Genomic DNA, 18925 nt, shown 5'->3' on the forward strand with positions numbered 1-18925 from the left:
CATCTAAGCATATCAGATACACCCATCTATTGTAGGAACAATATAGAATCATGTCGTTGCATGATGCTTGATCTATAAGTCCATTGAAAATTGTTCTTGAATGATTTTATTTATGTTATAGGTAAAATCTCAGCTCTGTGGTTTGAAACGATTTTACACCCTGAGGTCTATCAGAGGTCCTTTAGGAGGGGGGGGGTCTGGAATGTTGTGGGCTCGAGCAGCTTCTGCTGTTATCTTGATCGGGCTGAATTGTGCTATCTCTGAGCCAATCATTCTTTTCCAAGCTATTTTACATTGACCAGTTCTTCCTTTAGTTGGGCTCATCTTCTTTGAAGCTTGCATGGCCATAAAGTTCTTAGCTGGGGGTTTTCGTTGGTCAGCGGAGACTGGCTGGCTGGAGCCTTCTTTTATGGCTCTGGGGTTGGTGATTTGGTGTCTGGAATGTTCAGTTCTGTGAGAAATTATGTTTGAACAATTCACCTGGAAGATTCATTTGTGTTTGTTTCGCACTCAATCCTACATCATTTAAGAAAGTCCTAATAGAAAAAGCTTGTTGAGGAGGCTGAAATTACAGCTTGGTTAACTGAAAGGTCAGGCTAATACAATGACTCTGAGTATTTGTATAAGGTAAGCTTGCCAGCAGGATCAGGGGAAGGTATCTGTTGGTATAGAGTGTTATGAGATAACACATTTTTGTTATGAAAAGCAGTTTAGATCAGTTCATCAAATGAATATATGATCATCATCGTTATTCATATACTTAAATGATTGGAAAATCTGGTAACACTTTATTTTACATTGTCATTGTTACAGACGTTGTAATAACTATAAATTATGCATAATTACATGCAACTAACCCTACACCAAAACCCTATTCCTAACCCTAAGTACATGTAGTTAGTATTACTCTTTACTGAAATATATAATTATACTGTAACAAGGACACCTTAAAATAAAATGTAACTGACAATCCTCCTCTAGTAGGCTTTTAGCTGTGTCCGGAAATTATATCACTCATAGTTCTGTCATGACAACTCTCGGGAGATTGGTATGGTAATGGAGATTGGCATGGTAATGGATATAGCAATGTTAATGTATTTGGTCTTGGCAGAAAAGATCTGCTATGCTGCTGCTGCAGAGCAAGTACCGAGACTTGCTACTGCAAACACCTTCACAGACATTTCTGTGAGCATTTAAGACATGCTGCTGCTGCACATGTAACATGAATTAACCCCGTAGCAGATCTACGCAGGTGGAGCTGGGGAAGGTGGAGGGTTCTAAAAGTGCGCTGCAGACTATAACAGCAAACAATGCCAACTATTTGAATGTTTGAGCAGCAAGTTCATTGGTCGCTGATGCAACACTAACTGTGCTATTTATTTAAGCCAGCGCAAATACCTGTGTTTACATCCTGTTTTCGGTCTAAGTCCATTGTAATCGATTGTCGAGTTCACGCGCGTGATCATAGGTAAATAAACCTATGTGTGTGAACTCGACAATCAATTACTATAGGCTTCGACCGAAAACAGGATGTAAACACAGGTATTTGCGCTGGATTAAATAACATCATTTTTATACATATCTTTCACATCTACTGCAGTCAGATTCACCCGTGATCACTCTGAAGGAATCACTCACATTAGCTGTGCACTTATGACACATCAAGGATGTTAAGAGGCTAAAAGCAGGTTTAAAACTTGCCCCATTGAAGTCAACAGGGTGCAAATTTTAAAAAGAGGATAACATGGTGTAGGCAACACCGATTTTTGTTGTTGTTCTCTGTATTGACAGCACTCCAAATTTACAAAAAAATGAGCTCAATATTAAAATTGACCGGAGTTCTCTCTCCCTTCAAAGTCGACTGACACTCTAGAGCGCCAAAGTGCGCACGCCTGACATATCTATTAATAGCTTCGGAATGGATTAAGGTATTAACTTAGTTTTTTTACTATGAAAAGCTGACATTCGTCTGCGTAATAATGAGTAGACTGTGTTGACTTCCGCGAATGATAAGCCTTCCGTATTTGAGTGCAAATCTATAGCATTTTACCGCAAAACAGAGAAATGGTACTTTACCCTATCTAATGATATAAAATGCTGTTGGTGTGTCAACCAATCACAGACCAATATAAAACAAACAAGGATGTTGTCAGGTGTCCTAGGAACGTAAAAAAGGGAGGGGTTTGGAATAAATCTCGCGCGTCTTCCCAGACACAACCTTTTACTGTCTTTGGACACAATACATTTGGATTACTTTGGAGATAGACGTTTTTGTACTGGTCAGATTTTACAGAAAATCAACATTGCCAAATGAAGATCCACTGCCGAGCAAGCTGCTGCAATGATTTTTTTTAGAGCGATCAGTGTGATAACGGATCTCATCCAGATCGATTTGATTCAGATGAAGAGGATCAAATTATGGACGGAATCGATCCATTTGAGGAGTAAGTATGAAGGCAATATTGCTGATAATAAATTGTCTAATATATATTGTATCGATTTTTTAGTAAAATTATTTTACTGTAGCTTTTCAGAAATAACGGTGCAGTAATCAAATAATGTGCGCCATTACTATTAGTAAGTAAATTTGAAAATGCATGGGCCTTTGTCTGCTACATAAACGGTAGTACAGTAGCCTATTGCTAAACTGAGATTGCAGTTTTGGCTGCATGTAGTCCATCTTCATTTATTGCATAGTAATAAGCTATTTTGTTTACTTTGCTTGTCTATTTTATTGTAATGTATTTTAGGGAAATTTTATTGTAGCTTTTCAGAAATAATGGTGCAGTAAGCCTTACCTAAGGCCTGTACTATTTGTCTACATAAAGCTGAAATGGGGAGGGGGTTTGGTTTAGACATTGTATTTACTCTGTGCATATAATACTATGATGAAGGCTCCAGTAATAATTTGTTGTTAGAAGTTCTATGACTCTTTACTTGATGTAAAAAATTCACACATGATGATGTGTGAATTTAATCTAATCTAATCTAAGCTAATCTTTATTTACCACATTGTAATAAAGGCTGTACAACTTTTGATATGTGGGAATGTAAATTAATTAAAAAATGTGTGTGTTTTAGTCTAAATCAGGAAACCCCAGAGCAGCCGAGTAACCCAGCTGAACCCAGGACCCTGACCGCTCGCCCTCTTCTACACAGTACCGCTTCTGCTGCTCCTGCAGCCCACAGATCCAGGTCTCCTCCTGCAGCCCACAGATCCAGGTGTCCTCCTGCAGCCCACAGATCCAGGTCTCCTCCTCGACCCAGCTCCTCCAGCACTGCCACAGAGCCACCAAGAGGACGGTTTGCGACCCTCCCTCTGTGTCACAGAGGCTCCCCAGTAGGACACGGCCAGTCACTTTCACCTGTCAGATGTCCAGCACCACCAGACCAGCCGGAACAAGGATGGAGGACAGAAAAGGATCCTGATGTGACCCCCATTCCACAAAGGTTTTGCCCCAGACTGGAACCTGGAGTGCAATTGTACACGTCTGTATAGCAAAGCCCCCTCGGCCTTTTCAAGCACTTTTTTAGTGCTGATTCAATCAGGACCATTGTGTGCCAACACAAACAAGCTGGCAGTGAGAAACATTGCTGCTGGGAAAAAGTACAAGTGGACCACCATCAACCCTGGAGAGATTTTCCAATTCATTGGATTAGTTTTGTACATGGGAGTTCTAAAGCTGCCAGCAGTAAATGACTATTGGAAGAGAAAAAATATTTTTTTCTTTGAATTTTCCAAACACAGTCATGACACGGAATAGGTACCGTACCATATCTTGGAATATCCATATGAGTGACCCAGAGGAAAATGGAGTAAATGACAGAAAGAAGCAGACTCAGCCAGATGAGTATGACACACTCTTCGTTTGAAGCCACTGATGACTGAGATAAAGGCCGCCTGTCAGTCTGACTACCATCCCAGGAAGCAGATTTCCATTCATGAGAGGATGGTGGCTACCAAGGCAAGAACTGGGATGACCCAGTACCAGAAAGCCAAACCCACCAAGTGGGGGATAAAGCTGTTTGTGCTGGCAGACTCCAGCAATGGCTATACCTGTGACTTCAACATATACACAGGTAAAAGGAGGTTGGCCTCTGGGCTAGGGCTCTCATTTGACTCTGTGGTGAAATTGATGAGGCCATCTTTCCTAGGCAGTGGTTATCACCTCTACTGTGATAATTTCTACACCAGCCCAAAACTCTTCAGGCACCTGCTGTCCCTCAAATTTGGAGCCTGTAGTACCATACGTGAAGGGAGGAAGGATGCTCCAAAAACAAAAATAAATAAACTGACCAAGAAATCCCCCAGAGGATCTCTCAGGTGGATAAGAGAAGATAACCTTGTCTTCACCAAGTGGATGGACAACAGGGAGGTGGCAATGTGCAGCAGTGTCCATGTTTCTTATAATGGGGAAACTGTCAAGAGGAAGCAGAAAAATAAGGATGGATCCTGGGAGACAACAAACATACAAGTACCAAAACCTATTGTGGATTACAACATGTACATGGGGGAGTGGACTTATCAGACCAGCTGATACAGTACTACTCAGTTCATCACACAGCCAGAAGATGGTACAGAACCATGTTCTTTCATTTTATTGACATTGCTGTGACCAATGACTTTATAATGTACAGAGAAATACAAAAGCTGAGGAACACACCAGCCACCCAGCTCATCACCCACAGGGCCTACATGGAGCAGGTTGTGGCTGAGCTGTGTGGTGTCACAGTTGGGGCCGTGCCTGTACAGAGGAGAACTGGACATAGACCTGTGCCAATCTCAAAACCAATTGCAATGCTGAGGTGTCAGAAATGTAAGGCAGATGGGGTCCCAAGAAAGGACACTTCATGGAAATGTAATGAGTGTGATGAGTTTCATGCCAGAGCTATGAAATTAGAAGTCACAGAGGAATGCAAAGAGTGGGGAGGGTGGTGGCGGTGGCTGAATGTACGTCTACCCTCTTTCCAAAATAGGATTTCTTTGCTTCAGTGTGTGTCATATGTCAAAGTAAGATATTAATAGACTAAAAATATATATAATTATAATACACAATAACTTTGAAATGGAAGTTTAGGATAAAGGTTTGACTTATAACTGATTTCATCAGGTAGGATGTCCGTCAGTCTGTCCATACATTTCTTATAAAATGGGTCAAGAAAGCTCATATCAAAATATATGAGGTTGCCCATGTATAGATTCTGCTTGGTGTGCATGATCAACTTCTATAAAAGCCAAGAGGGTAGACCAGAAGAGATGCAGAGAAGAGAAGAGACCTCAGAAGTTCCATCAAGTGGTAAGAGCCTGTGCTGACTGTGACTGAAAGGAATTTAACATCATCACTTATGCGTCTGTACTTAAATTGTGTTTTTTATTTATATTAATACACTGTAATGATTAATATATATATATATATATATATATATATATATATATATATATATATATATATATATATATATATATATATATATTTTTTTTTTTTATCCACAGTTAAAGTGAACATTTCATCTGGTCTCAAGAACAAAAGGTAAGTGAGTTTATGATTCAGTGTGTGGATTAGGGTAGAGGAAAACTGGTGAAGCATGCTGTTTTTAAAAACCTATGTAATTTATTTACAAAGAAATGTTTAAAATGTATTAGTAAGATGAATTTAAGGAAGGGGTCCCATTGACCCTTTATTTTGGTGCCAAATATACCACCAACTATTGTATTTGCTTTTATTGTGTTGTATTGTATTCTGTTTTTCTTCTACCACTTTTGAGTCTATGAGAGCCCATAGAACCCCTTGTGGGAAAGTTATACAAATTTGGCCCAAATGCAGAGGACATTTGACACATTTATGTGCAGACTCAGTCTGAGGAAACAGAAAAAGAAGCGGAAAGGGCCAATTGATGATGCTATAATAGAGTAAAACATGAAATTGGTTCAAACTACAGAACTGATGGTCTGATTAAATTCAAACTTGGGATGCAGTGTTGCTATCATAATCCATCATGAGATCTGCATAAATATAAATCATTAAAAAAGTTAATGTATTTAAACCAAATCTGTGACAGAAATTTCTTAATATTTGTCAGGAAATATTTGTCTGTTTCATACATACTCGTAGCAGGAGGATGCACTCAGGGAGAGAGACCACAAGTAAGACTCATAGTCGGCAGTGAAAATCTCTGTATTGTCCTGAAACTTCATATATTCCACAATTCATATTGTACTTTATGTGCCATCCCTTGACACCAGCATTTCAATTTCATCACCAGAAAAACATATTCAATCGACATTTTTTGCCATTAATGGGCCCCTTACCTGCTTCTTTCTTGCTATTTAAATGTTTGTCTAGTATTGTTTTATGTGTCTGTATTCATGAGTAAGCCTACACTTAGGAATATGCCTCTTTCCTAACACAATTCATGTGTTTTATATTTTGTGTCTTGCCTTTGTTGAATATTTATGAAATTTGTAATGGATAAGTTGATATTTTCTCTCTTTAGTAAGCCGCCACCATGAGTACAGACGCGGAGATGGAGATTTATGGCAAAGCTGCCATTTACCTTCGTAAGCCTGAGAGGGAGAGAATGGAGGCTCAGGCCAAACCGTTTGATGCCAAGACTGCCTGCTATGTGGCTGATGCCAAAGAGTTGTACCTCAAGGGAACAATCAAGAGCAAAGACGGTGGCAAAGTCACAGTTGTTTTGCTTGACACTAAGGAGGTAAATTTGAATTTCCATTTCATGTAGATGCTCATTAAATTACTTATTATATTGTTTTCTTTTATATCTAATATCTAATTTATCAAATTTATAGGAGAGAGTTGCTAAGGAAGAAGATGTCTACCCAATGAATCCTCCCAAGTATGACAAGATTGAGGACATGGCCATGATGACCCATCTCAATGAAGCCTCTGTGCTGTATAACCTCAAAGAGCGTTATGCTGCATGGATGATCTACGTAAGTTCTGAAACGACATAAAAAGCATTTAAGTTCTTTTTTTTTCTGTGTTGTTGGAATCTGACCATGTCTCTGCTCATTTCAGACCTACTCTGGACTCTTCTGCGCAACTGTGAACCCCTACAAGTGGCTCCCAGTGTATGATTCAGAAGTGGTGGCTGCCTACAGAGGCAAAAAGCGTATGGAGGCCCCACCCCACATCTTCTCTGTCTCTGACAACGCATATCAGTTCATGCAGTGTGGTAAGACATTATGGAATTAAATTCTACAAAATTAATTAAGATGAAGTAGATGTTGCTGTTAATATAATAAATATTTACCGGATATTTTACAAATTTCAATCAACAGATAGAGAAAACCAGTCTGTCCTGATTACGTAAGTATTTTCATTTCATTTCAGACCATAACAAAAATTAAAAGTATAACATGGATGGAAAATTTATGGAGATATTTACAAAATAGAATTTAAGATTGAACAAAGATTGAATATACTTTGAAAAGTCTACATGTCTTTCAAACTTCTGTCTTCTAATCTCTTATAAACCAGTGGAGAATCTGGTGCTGGAAAGACTGTGAACACGAAACGTGTCATCCAGTACTTTGCCACAGTTGCAGTGTCAGGTGTCAAGAAAGAGTCCAGTAAAATAAAGGTATGAGATACAAAACTATGTCATATATAATATTTTAAAAGATGATGATTTACACATCTCACAAACAATACGATATGTGAATTTGTGAAATGCCTATAAATTGTGTTTAGTCATGAAATAGAAAAACAATTGAAAATAAATGAAAACCCTTCAAACATCACAGGGCTCTCTTGAGGACCAGATCATTGCTGCCAACCCTCTGCTTGAGGCTTATGGTAATGCCAAGACTGTGAGAAATGACAACTCCTCTCGTTTTGTAAGTTAACCACTGTTTATTTACAGTACAGATGGTCAGTTGTGTTCAATTTTACTGTACATAGTTTTCTATAAAGAGATTATAATAATTATCTATGTATTATACTATTATGATTTAAACAGGGTAAATTCATCAGAATTCATTTCGGCGCCACTGGAAAACTGGCTAGTGCTGACATTGAGACATGTAGGTGGACATGATTTAATTGATCCATCCTGAACAGTTGTCTTTGTCGGTCACTCTTCAGATGATTGTGACTCAACTACATTCTCTCAACAGATCTGCTGGAGAAGTCTAGAGTGTCATTCCAGCTTCCAGATGAGAGAGGCTACCACATCTTCTTCCAGATGATGACCAACCATAAGCCTGAGATTATTGGTAGGTGCACATATTTCATTAATTCAATGTTTCAAATAATGTTGTAAGATGCTCTTTCATAAATGCTGTGTATTTTACAGAAATGTCACTCATCACCACCAACCCCTATGACTTCCCCATGTGCAGTCAGGGTCAGGTCACAGTGGCCAGCATTGATGATAAAGTTGAGCTGGATGCTACTGATGTGAGTCATTGCTATTTGAATATTGACATATTCTATTTAAATATGGCAAATTATATATTTTATTATTCTCTGTAAATTACAGGACGCTATTGACATTCTTGGTTTCACAAGTGAGGAGAAAATGTGCATCTACAAGTTCACTGGAGCGGTGCTTCATCATGGTAACATGAAGTTCAAGCAGAAGCAGCGTGAGGAGCAGGCTGAGCCTGATGGCACAGAGGGTGAGACTTGTGTTATCCTGGGCTTTGAAATAGTAACCATTGCAACGACTTTGCTGACAACAGAAATTGTGTATAAAATGTTTAGTGTAAATATAAACTAGAAGTTGCATGCATATCAATAAATCTAAAAATGAAAGGGAAAGTACCTAGAGCCTGATTTATTATAATTTTACATAAGAGACTCTATAGGGCAAAGATAATTTATTTAAAAATGTATTTAACAGAGGCTGACAAAATTGCCTACCTTCTGGGTTTGAACTCTGCTGATATGCTGAAGGGTTTGTGCTACCCTAGAGTCAAGGTCGGAAATGAGTATGTGACCAAAGGCCAGACCGTACCACAGGTATAGTAACATTAATACATATGTGTTTAACCTAAAATTCTGGCTAATTATTGCAGAAGCAGAATAAAATATCCACTCTATTCTACTTACAGGTGTACAACTCTGTTAGCGCCTTGGCCAAATCTATCTATGAGAGGATGTTCTTGTGGATGGTCATTCGTATCAACCAGATGTTGGACACAAAACAACAAAGAAATTTCTACATTGGCGTACTGGATATTGCTGGCTTTGAGATCTTTGATGTAAGAATGATTCTTTTATCTCTTTTTATGTCAAAATGAATGATATTCAGAAGGTAGCAAATGTTTCTGTCATTTTTTTTGTCCTCCAGTACAACAGCATGGAGCAGCTGTGCATCAACTTCACCAATGAGAAACTGCAGCAGTTTTTCAACCACACCATGTTTGTGCTGGAGCAAGAGGAGTACAAGAAGGAGGGCATTGTTTGGGAGTTCATTGACTTCGGCATGGACTTGGCTTCTTGCATTGAGCTCATTGAGAAGGTTATCAATGGTTTATGAATTTATTAATTTCCATTGATCCTATTCTCAAAATCTCCTATTTTTGATAATAAACAACATTCTTTTATAAACAGCCCATGGGTATCTTCTCCATCCTTGAAGAGGAGTGCATGTTCCCCAAGGCTTCAGACACTTCCTTCAAGAACAAGCTATATGATCAGCATCTTGGCAAGAACAAAGCTTTCGAGAAACCAAAGCCTGCCAAAGGCAAGGCTGAAGCCCACTTCTCCCTGGTTCACTACGCTGGAACTGTGGACTACAATATCACTGGCTGGTTGGACAAGAACAAGGATCCACTGAATGATTCTGTTTTGCAGCTGTACCAGAAGTCTTCTGTCAAACTGCTGGCTACTCTCTACCCACCTGTTGTTGAGGGTAAAGAAAAACTCTATTTAACAAAACTTTGATTCAGTTTTGAACTTTCTTTCTTGTTTTTGCATTTATTTTGCAACTTCTAGTTTCCTTTGTATTTTTATCTCAATAGATACTACTAAAAAGGGAGGCAAGAAGAAGGGTGGCTCCATGCAGACTGTGTCCTCCCAGTTCAGGGTATGTATAGAGATGACATCACAGTAATATTGCTTCATTTTAGAAAAAAAATAAATACAAAGCATGCCAACTTTCTTCTATTCTCCACAGGAGAACTTGGGCAAACTCATGACCAACTTGAGGAGCACTCACCCTCACTTTGTGCGTTGCCTGATTCCTAATGAGTCCAAGACTCCAGGTAAAAAAAAAAAAAAAAAAAAAAAAAAAAGTACAGATATTTTGGTTCTCAATATATATGAAGTTAATTTACCAAGTTCATAGTGTAAACTGTTCATTTTAGGTCTCATGGAAAACTTCCTGGTTATCCACCAGCTGAGGTGTAACGGTGTTCTGGAGGGCATCAGAATCTGCACAAAGGGCTTCCCCAGCAGAATCCAATATGGTGACTTTAAGCAGAGGTAAATGGGACCACATGAAAACAGCATTCCCTAGGAGGCTCCTAATTAAAAGATATGAAGTATTTTGATAAATTTTCCACAGATACAAGGTGCTGAATGCCAGTGTTATCCCAGATGGACAGTTTATGGATAACAAGAAGGCCAGTGAGAAACTCCTGGGATCCATCGACATTAATCATGACGACTACAGATTTGGACATACAAAGGTTCACTATTTAGCTTTACAAATTCCAAAGATTCAGTGATCATGGTCATTTAGCTTATACAGTTTAAATCAATATATTTTGATTTACTGTTTTTCATCAATTCAGGTGTTCTTCAAAGCTGGTCTTTTGGGTGTTCTTGAGGAGATGCGTGATGAGAAACTGGCTGCTCTGGTCACAATGACTCAGGCTCTCTGCCGTGGTTACCTGATGAGGAGGGAGTATGTGAAAATGATGGAGAGGAGGTGATTATTGTCATGAGTAAAGATGACATCAATGATAACTGTGCAAACTTAATGATGATTATGCCATTTAATGATGAATTATTCACAGGGAGTCGATTTACACCATCCAATACAACATCCGTTCATTCATGAATGTCAAACACTGGCCATGGATGAAGGTTTATTACAAGATTAAGCCTCTGCTTCAGAGTGCAGAGACTGAGAAGGAGCTGGCAAACATGAAAGAGGACTATGCAAAATGCAAAGAGGCTTTGGTTAAGGCTGAAGCCAAAAAGAAGGAGCTTGAAGAGAAGATGGTAGCACTGTTGCAAGAGAAAAATGATCTGCAGCTGCAAGTAGCATCTGTGAGTATATTTTATAATTAACTGAATTTTGGCTACATTAAAAATTAGCGAGGTTGTTTCCAATGAAATAGCAATCTGTTTTACAAACAGGACTCTGAGAATCTCTCAGATGCTGAGGAGAGGTGTGAAGGTCTGATTAAAAGCAAAATCCAGCTTGAAGCTAAACTCAAAGAGACAACTGAGAGACTGGAGGATGAGGAAGAAATCAATGCTGAACTGACAGCCAAGAAGAGGAAACTGGAGGACGAGTGCTCTGAGCTGAAGAAAGACATTGATGACTTGGAGCTCACCTTGGCTAAAGTGGAGAAGGAGAAACATGCCACTGAGAATAAGGTTAGAGATTGAGTTGGTTTAAGATTAGATTTAATCTCTGTTTTATATATTGATATAGAATATGAATTGTAATATTTAAGCTTATTTGGAATAAAAAATCCTGCAGGTCAAGAACTTGACTGAGGAAATGGCAGCTCAGGATGAGAGCATTGCTAAGGTTACGAAGGAGAAGAAAGCCCTCCAAGAGGCACATCAGCAGACACTGGATGATCTTCAGGCCGAGGAGGACAAAGTCAACACCCTGACCAAATCCAAGACAAAGCTTGAGCAGCAAGTTGATGATGTGAGTTGATTATGTAGATTAATTATATTAATTCATCAAATCAACTGTTTTCTGCTGTGAACATATTTTATATATCATTGTCCTGTAGCTTGAGGGTTCCCTTGAACAAGAGAAGAAGCTCCGCATGGACCTGGAGAGAACCAAGAGAAAGCTTGAAGGAGACCTGAAATTATCCCAAGAATCCATCATGGACCTGGAGAATGACAAGCAGCAATCTGATGAGAAAATAAAAAAGTAATTAAAGCAGGAAATCTTTGAAAACATTGACAATTTCATTGTTGTATGTTTGTTTTGTTTTTTTACAACCACTTATTGTTGAACAGGAAAGACTTTGAAATAAGTCAGCTGCTCAGCAAGATTGAAGATGAACAATCTCTAGGTGCTCAACTCCAGAAGAAAATCAAGGAGCTTCAGGTATTGTGAGATTTTTCAAACATTACATCATTATCATTAAATACAGATAACCAAAAATCTAATTAACTACTTACCACCATAGGCCCGAATTGAGGAACTGGAGGAAGAGATCGAGGCTGAGCGCGCTGCTCGTGCCAAGGTTGAGAAGCAGAGAGCTGATCTCTCCAGGGAACTTGAGGAGATCAGTGAGAGGCTGGAGGAGGCTGGAGGAGCCACTGCTGCTCAGATCGAGATGAATAAGAAGCGTGAAGCTGAATTCCAGAAGCTGCGCCGTGATCTTGAAGAGTCCACTCTCCAGCATGAAGCTACTGCTGGTGCCCTCCGCAAGAAGCAGGCAGACAGTGTGGCCGAGCTGGGAGAGCAAATCGACAACCTGCAGCGTGTCAAGCAGAAGCTTGAGAAAGAGAAGAGCGAATTCAAAATGGAGATTGACGATCTTTCCAGCAACATGGAAGCTGTTTCCAAAGGAAAAGTAGGAAATTGTATGTTTAAAGAATACATAACATGTTGAACTTTTTCAATTATCTAATGACTTTTGTATTTGCAGGCTAATCTTGAGAAGATGTGCCGCACACTTGAGGACCAACTTAGTGAAATAAAATCCAAGAATGATGAGAACATTCGCCAGTTAAATGACCTCAGTGCTCAAAGAGCAAGACTTCAAACTGAAAATGGTAACTAATGAAAATCATGAATAAATTAATAGTATTCCAACAGTAACTGAGTGTGGTGTATTAAGATTATATATAGCACTGAATTTCTGACAGTCTTATCAGAAGAAAACACACTTATTTACATTCTGCTTTCAAGGAGTTTGTTTTGATAGTAACTGATAGAGACAGCACAATCTGACACAGTGAATCTAAATCTATACAGGTGAGTTTGGCCGTCAGCTGGAGGAGAAGGAGGCTCTGGTTTCTCAGCTCACCAGAGGCAAACAAGCTTTCACTCAGCAAATTGAGGAGCTTAAGAGGCTTATTGAAGAGGAGGTTAAGGTAATACAGCATAATCAATTCATGAATTACTTTACTGTAGAGACAATAATACAATAATATTATGCAACTTTGTCCCTTAGGCTAAGAACGCACTGGCCCATGCTGTGCAATCAGCCCGTCATGACTGTGACCTGCTCCGTGAGCAGTTTGAGGAAGAGCAGGAGGCAAAGGCTGAGCTGCAGCGGGGAATGTCAAAGGCCAACAGTGAGGTTGCTCAGTGGAGAACCAAATATGAAACTGATGCCATCCAGCGCACGGAGGAGCTGGAAGAGTCCAAGTATGTATATTATTGTATAATACTCCTAACTCTCACAGCTATTTTATAGATTAGAATTCAAAATAATGTGTATTACTTAACAGGAAGAAGCTGGCTCAGCGTCTGCAAGAGGCAGAAGAACAAGTTGAGGCCGTGAACTCCAAATGTGCATCTCTGGAGAAGACCAAACAGAGACTCCAGGGTGAGGTGGAGGACCTCATGATCGACGTGGAGAGAGCCAATGGTTTGGCTGCCAACCTTGACAAGAAGCAGAGGAACTTCGACAAGGTAAACAGTTTTAGTCATATTATATTCTCTTTGTAAAGTATTGCTGGAATTGGCTTTGTTCAACATTTTTTAAACAAACTCTATCCTAACATATCTCCACCAAAGGTCCTGGCAGAATGGAAGCAGAAATATGAGGAAGGTCAGGCCGAGCTGGAAGGTGCCCAGAAAGAGGCTCGTTCACTCAGCACTGAACTGTTCAAGATGAAGAACTCCTATGAGGAGAGCCTGGATCAGCTGGAGACCCTCAAGAGAGAGAACAAGAATCTGCAGCGTAAGAATGAAGCCATTCAATTAGAAAAAAAACTTAAAGGGATTTTTCACCCAAATTCTTTTTGAAAATTATTTTACTAATTACTGACCCTCATGTCGTTCCAAACTTGTGAGACTTTTGTTGATATTCGGAACACAAATTAAGATCTTTTTAATGAAATCTGATAGCTCAATTCATATGGATTAGTTTTATGACCTTTTTGAAGCGTCAAAGAATCAATTGTGTAGCTGTCTATGGAGGAACAGAAAGCTTTCAAATTTCATCAAAAAGATCTTCGTGTTCCAAAGATGAACAAAAGTCTTACGGGTTTGTAATGACATGATGGTGAGTAATTAATTGATGATAATATTTTCATTTTTGGGTGAACTATCCCTTAAATGTTCTAATTCTCAGTGAGCATTAAAAAGTAAGCACATATTAATGAATGTGCATTATGATACATATTATGTTTTTCTCTCTATAGAGGAGATTTCAGATCTGACAGAGCAGTTAGGTGAGACTGGTAAGAGCATCCATGAGCTGGAAAAGGCCAAGAAGACAGTGGAGACTGAGAAGTCAGAGATTCAGACCGCCCTGGAAGAGGCTGAAGTGAGTATCTGGAGATCAATATGGAATTCTTGCTAGAACCACCATACAGTGTGGTATTCATCAATACACTGTGTGTATTTTCATTCTTATATTTAAATGTTGTTTTATTTTTCATAGGGTACACTGGAGCATGAGGAGTCCAAGATTCTTCGAGTCCAGCTTGAGCTAAACCAGATCAAGGGAGAGATTGACAGGAAGCTTGCAGAGAAGGATGAGGAGATGGAGCAGATCAAGAGGAACAGCCAGAGAGTCATTGAATCCATGCAGGGCACTCTGGACTCTGAAGTCAGGAGCAGGAATGATGCCCTGAGAATCAAGAAGAAGATGGAGGGAGACCTTAATGAGATGGAGATTCAGCTGAGTCACGCCAATCGCCAGGCTGCTGAGGCCCAGAAACAGCTCAGGAATGTTCAGGGACAACTCAAGGTATTTGACTTCTGTTCGACTTTGGAGTTTAGTAATATGTTTGTGTAATCTAACTTTTGTCAGGTTATGGTCACCAGAAAGCAAATTGAAAGCTCATTATGCAGCTATTGTTATGTTCAGGATGCCCAACTGCACCTTGATGATGCCCAGAGAGGACAGGAAGACATGAAGGAGCAAGTGGCCATGGTGGAGCGCAGAAACACTCTGATGCAGTCTGAGATTGAGGAGCTGAGAGCTGCTCTGGAGCAGACAGAGAGAGGCCGCAAAGTGGCTGAACAAGAGCTGGTGGATATCAGTGAGCGTGTTGGGCTGCTGCACTCTCAGGTAAGGGCATATTGTTTCCTTGAAATTAAGGGAATTGAGAGCATCATTCAAAAATGTTCAAACTGTTGCTTTCCATTTTGTAGAACACAAGTCTCCTGAACACCAAGAAGAAGCTTGAGGCTGACCTTGTTCAGGTCCAGAGTGAAGTTGATGACACTGTACAGGAAGCCAGAAATGCAGAGGAGAAGGCCAAGAAGGCCATCACTGATGTGAGAGAATAGCTGCCAAATGTTTCATAAGACGCTTACGTAAATTTTACGTAAAAAATGTGGATCTAATGACTTTCTGTATTAATGCAAAAGGCTGCAATGATGGCAGAAGAGCTGAAGAAGGAGCAGGACACCAGTTCTCACCTTGAGAGGATGAAGAAGAATCTGGAGGTCACAGTGAAGGACCTGCAGCACCGTCTGGATGAGGCTGAGAATCTGGCCATGAAAGGAGGAAAGAAACAACTCCAGAAGTTGGAGTCCAGAGTAAGCCTCTTTATAGTTATGATATGGGCAAGGTGAAGTATGTTATATTATGATTGGTTTGAATAAAAATATGTTCTTTAGGTCCGTGAGCTTGAGGCTGAAGTTGAAGCTGAGCAGAGACGTGGAGTTGATGCTGTTAAAGGTGTCCGCAAATATGAGAGGAGAGTGAAAGAGCTCACTTATCAGGTATGACCATATTCCTCACAAGTTTGTTTGGACAAAAGAGTCTGTATAATAGTGTATGTACTAACAATGCCTATTTTTAGTAAAGGATCAATGCTTAATTCTGTAAACATGTATTTTTTTGAAGACTGAAGAAGACAAGAAGAACATCACCAGACTCCAGGATTTGGTTGACAAACTGCAGCTGAAGGTCAAAGTCTACAAGAGGCAGGCTGAAGAGGCGGTATGTAAAATCTAATAGAACATTTTGACACTTTAATTATTTATATTGGAATTCTAATTTGATGAAACGTGATACATGAACCATATATATATTAAAAAAAAAACTTTAGGAGGAGCAAGGCAATGTTCACCTGTCCAAGTTGAGGAAGGTGCAGCATGAGCTTGAGGAGGCTGAGGAGCGTGCTGACATTTCTGAGTCTCAGGTCAACAAGCTCAGAGCCAAGAGCCGTGATTCTGGAAAGGTTAGACTAAGTAGAGGTTTTTTTTTTTTTTGGCATTATTTATTCAACTTGTTTATCCAAATACATGAACTACCTCTTAGAAGAAGTAGTGGAACTATAATAATTGCATTTTGCTGATGTTACATATCCTATATGACATTTGCACATCTGTATTCTCTTCATTATGTAAAGTGAAGAACATTTTTGTTAATAAGACTAATATTTAACTCTTCCTTCTTTCCCAGGCCAAAGAAGAATGAATCTTTAACAGTTGAAAGGAGCATTTGCTGAAGTCATATAATATGAATGTTTATTGTAAAAGTACCTTTCTTAATAAACCTGTTTATTTCAGCAAATAATTAGCCTTTATGATTTTTCAACAAGATACACTATTACAACACTAATATCTGATCTGTATGATTACATTAAACCTTATTATTCACATCACAAGAGTGCTGAGTATCAAGAGTGTCTTGAATCCAAATTTGAACTTTTAAAGGTTCCATAAAAGTTCAAAATGTTTCATAAATTTTAATTCTCATGTTTACTGAATGCATTTGCTCAAACATTTCTGCTATAAAGTTTCCACCCTGGACTGATGTTATTGACTATTGCAATATTCTGTGTACTAGCCTTCCAGTTAGCATAATTAATCCTCTACAGATGATCCAGAGATCTAAAAAGTAAATATAATACCTGGAAAAAGCTATCTGGAACCTATAACATTTATCATTTTCATTTTCATTCAAATATATTATATTATATTATAATATATATTTATTAGGGGCCAAGCACCGAAGGTGCTTAAAAAACATTTGTCTATATCTTCGAAACCGCTTGTCCGATCGAGACGAAACCACCGTCAGAAGTTTGGAAACATAGGTCGATAGCTAAACATCAACGCTCAAATGCGAAAATATTGATGTTTAGGGTTAGTAAATTCCAATCAAAGTCATGTGTCAGTCATTTTTTACGTGTTTTTTTTCATATAAATGTCTATAACTCCGAAGCGAATTGAGATATTCTCACCAAAATCGACACACATATGTATGGACTCACTCTGAGGACACATAAAAAAAATGGTGGGACTGAGCCTCTTGGTGGCGCTATAATAGAACAAAACATGAAATTCCCAGTGACTTCAATACACTTTTGTGAAATAAAATGCTATACTAAACGAATGCATTGGTGTAATATTACAAAACTCAGAAATTGCCATCTGCACCATCCCTTGAAAGTACTCAAAATATTTAGAAACAGCGCCACCTAGTGGTCAAAAGTTATAACAAAATTTACAAAACTGCTAATAACTTTTGTATAAATCTGGCTATTGAAATGCCACTGGTCTTAATAGATTCCTTGGGTCAAGCCGAGAACATAGATACCAAGTTTACCTTATTTGGCCTAACGATTATTAACTATATAATCGTCTCCAGACAGTGCTTCACAATCACCTTCATCATTTTGCAGGGTTCTCAAGTCTCACGCATTGGCCGTGAGACACACGCAATTCAACCAGTTCACACGCTCACACGCCACACCGTGTATTTCTCACGCTGAAAAGGCAATGCCAACCAAGTTGTCCTACAAGCTTTATATATAACGTTGTATATGAGGCGCGGGCACACAAAGTGAAGTTTCCTGCCGCCAGCACGTATCTCGGCCAGATTGCGTTCGTTACTAGGCAACCTAGATGCGCGAACACACGGAAGTTGACGGAACATTCTCGGCCACCGTACGTTCGTTACTAGGTAACCAACAACATCGCGCGAACACACGTCGTGATGGAGAAGGTAAGTTGGACGAAAGCTCGTCTAACATTTTTAAGGCTGGAACATTTCATATATAGCCCATAGTATACATTATTATTGATGCAGTCAAAAACTCTACAACTACTTTGCAACCAGGCCAGAAGCTTTGGCTCAGTTTGGCTAGCTTACATTATCTGAAACTAAGGGAAATGTTAGTGGGTATGGGAAGGAATGAAGATGTATTTCTTCATTTTATTTTAAATAAATTTAAATGTATTTATTTTATTTTAAATTATATTATATATTATACTGTATTAATAGTATTTCTGGTTACATTAAGACATACATATTAAAGCAAGAGTGCTCTGGGTAATATTTTATATCCTGTCAAAACATAACGTTACTTTAATCATTGATTGCCATGCATTTGTATTTTTCAAACACTAGCAACACAAAACACATTTCTTAGACTGGAGTGTGTACTCTTGTGTACACACACACACACACACACACACACACACACACACACACACACACACACACACACACACACACACACACACACACACACACAACACACTAACATACCTTAATAATATGTCATTTGTTCTCAATGTCCCACCACACAATAAATCATTATACCATTTCGACTAG

General features: G+C 39.0%; 1 protein-coding gene across 1 annotated transcript; it reads left to right on the forward strand.

Moving 5' to 3' along the window:
* The first annotated feature begins 5266 nt into the window (after positions 1-5266).
* On the forward strand, positions 5267-16876 carry LOC308691046 (myosin heavy chain, fast skeletal muscle-like). Its single transcript, XM_081365900.1, has 41 exons — positions 5267-5297; positions 5495-5531; positions 6496-6714; positions 6809-6952; positions 7038-7194; positions 7301-7328; positions 7500-7602; positions 7766-7858; positions 7981-8044; positions 8138-8236; positions 8317-8420; positions 8503-8641; positions 8866-8984; positions 9077-9226; positions 9316-9486; positions 9579-9879; positions 9989-10053; positions 10144-10231; positions 10334-10451; positions 10534-10657; positions 10763-10899; positions 10988-11243; positions 11334-11576; positions 11683-11859; positions 11948-12093; positions 12183-12273; positions 12356-12745; positions 12821-12947; positions 13150-13268; positions 13349-13545; positions 13629-13812; positions 13918-14083; positions 14547-14671; positions 14789-15097; positions 15218-15421; positions 15505-15630; positions 15724-15894; positions 15976-16080; positions 16205-16300; positions 16410-16541; positions 16766-16876. The coding sequence occupies exons 3-41, from the start codon at positions 6508-6510 to the stop codon at positions 16778-16780; spliced, it is 5790 nt and encodes a 1929-aa protein (XP_081222026.1). The 5' UTR covers positions 5267-5297; positions 5495-5531; positions 6496-6507; the 3' UTR covers positions 16781-16876.
* Positions 16877-18925: the final 2049 nt, after the last annotated feature.

This window comes from Scardinius erythrophthalmus, assembly GCF_964197995.2.
Source record: "Scardinius erythrophthalmus genome assembly, chromosome: 5".
NCBI classification, from domain to species: Eukaryota; Metazoa; Chordata; class Actinopteri; order Cypriniformes; family Leuciscidae; genus Scardinius; species Scardinius erythrophthalmus.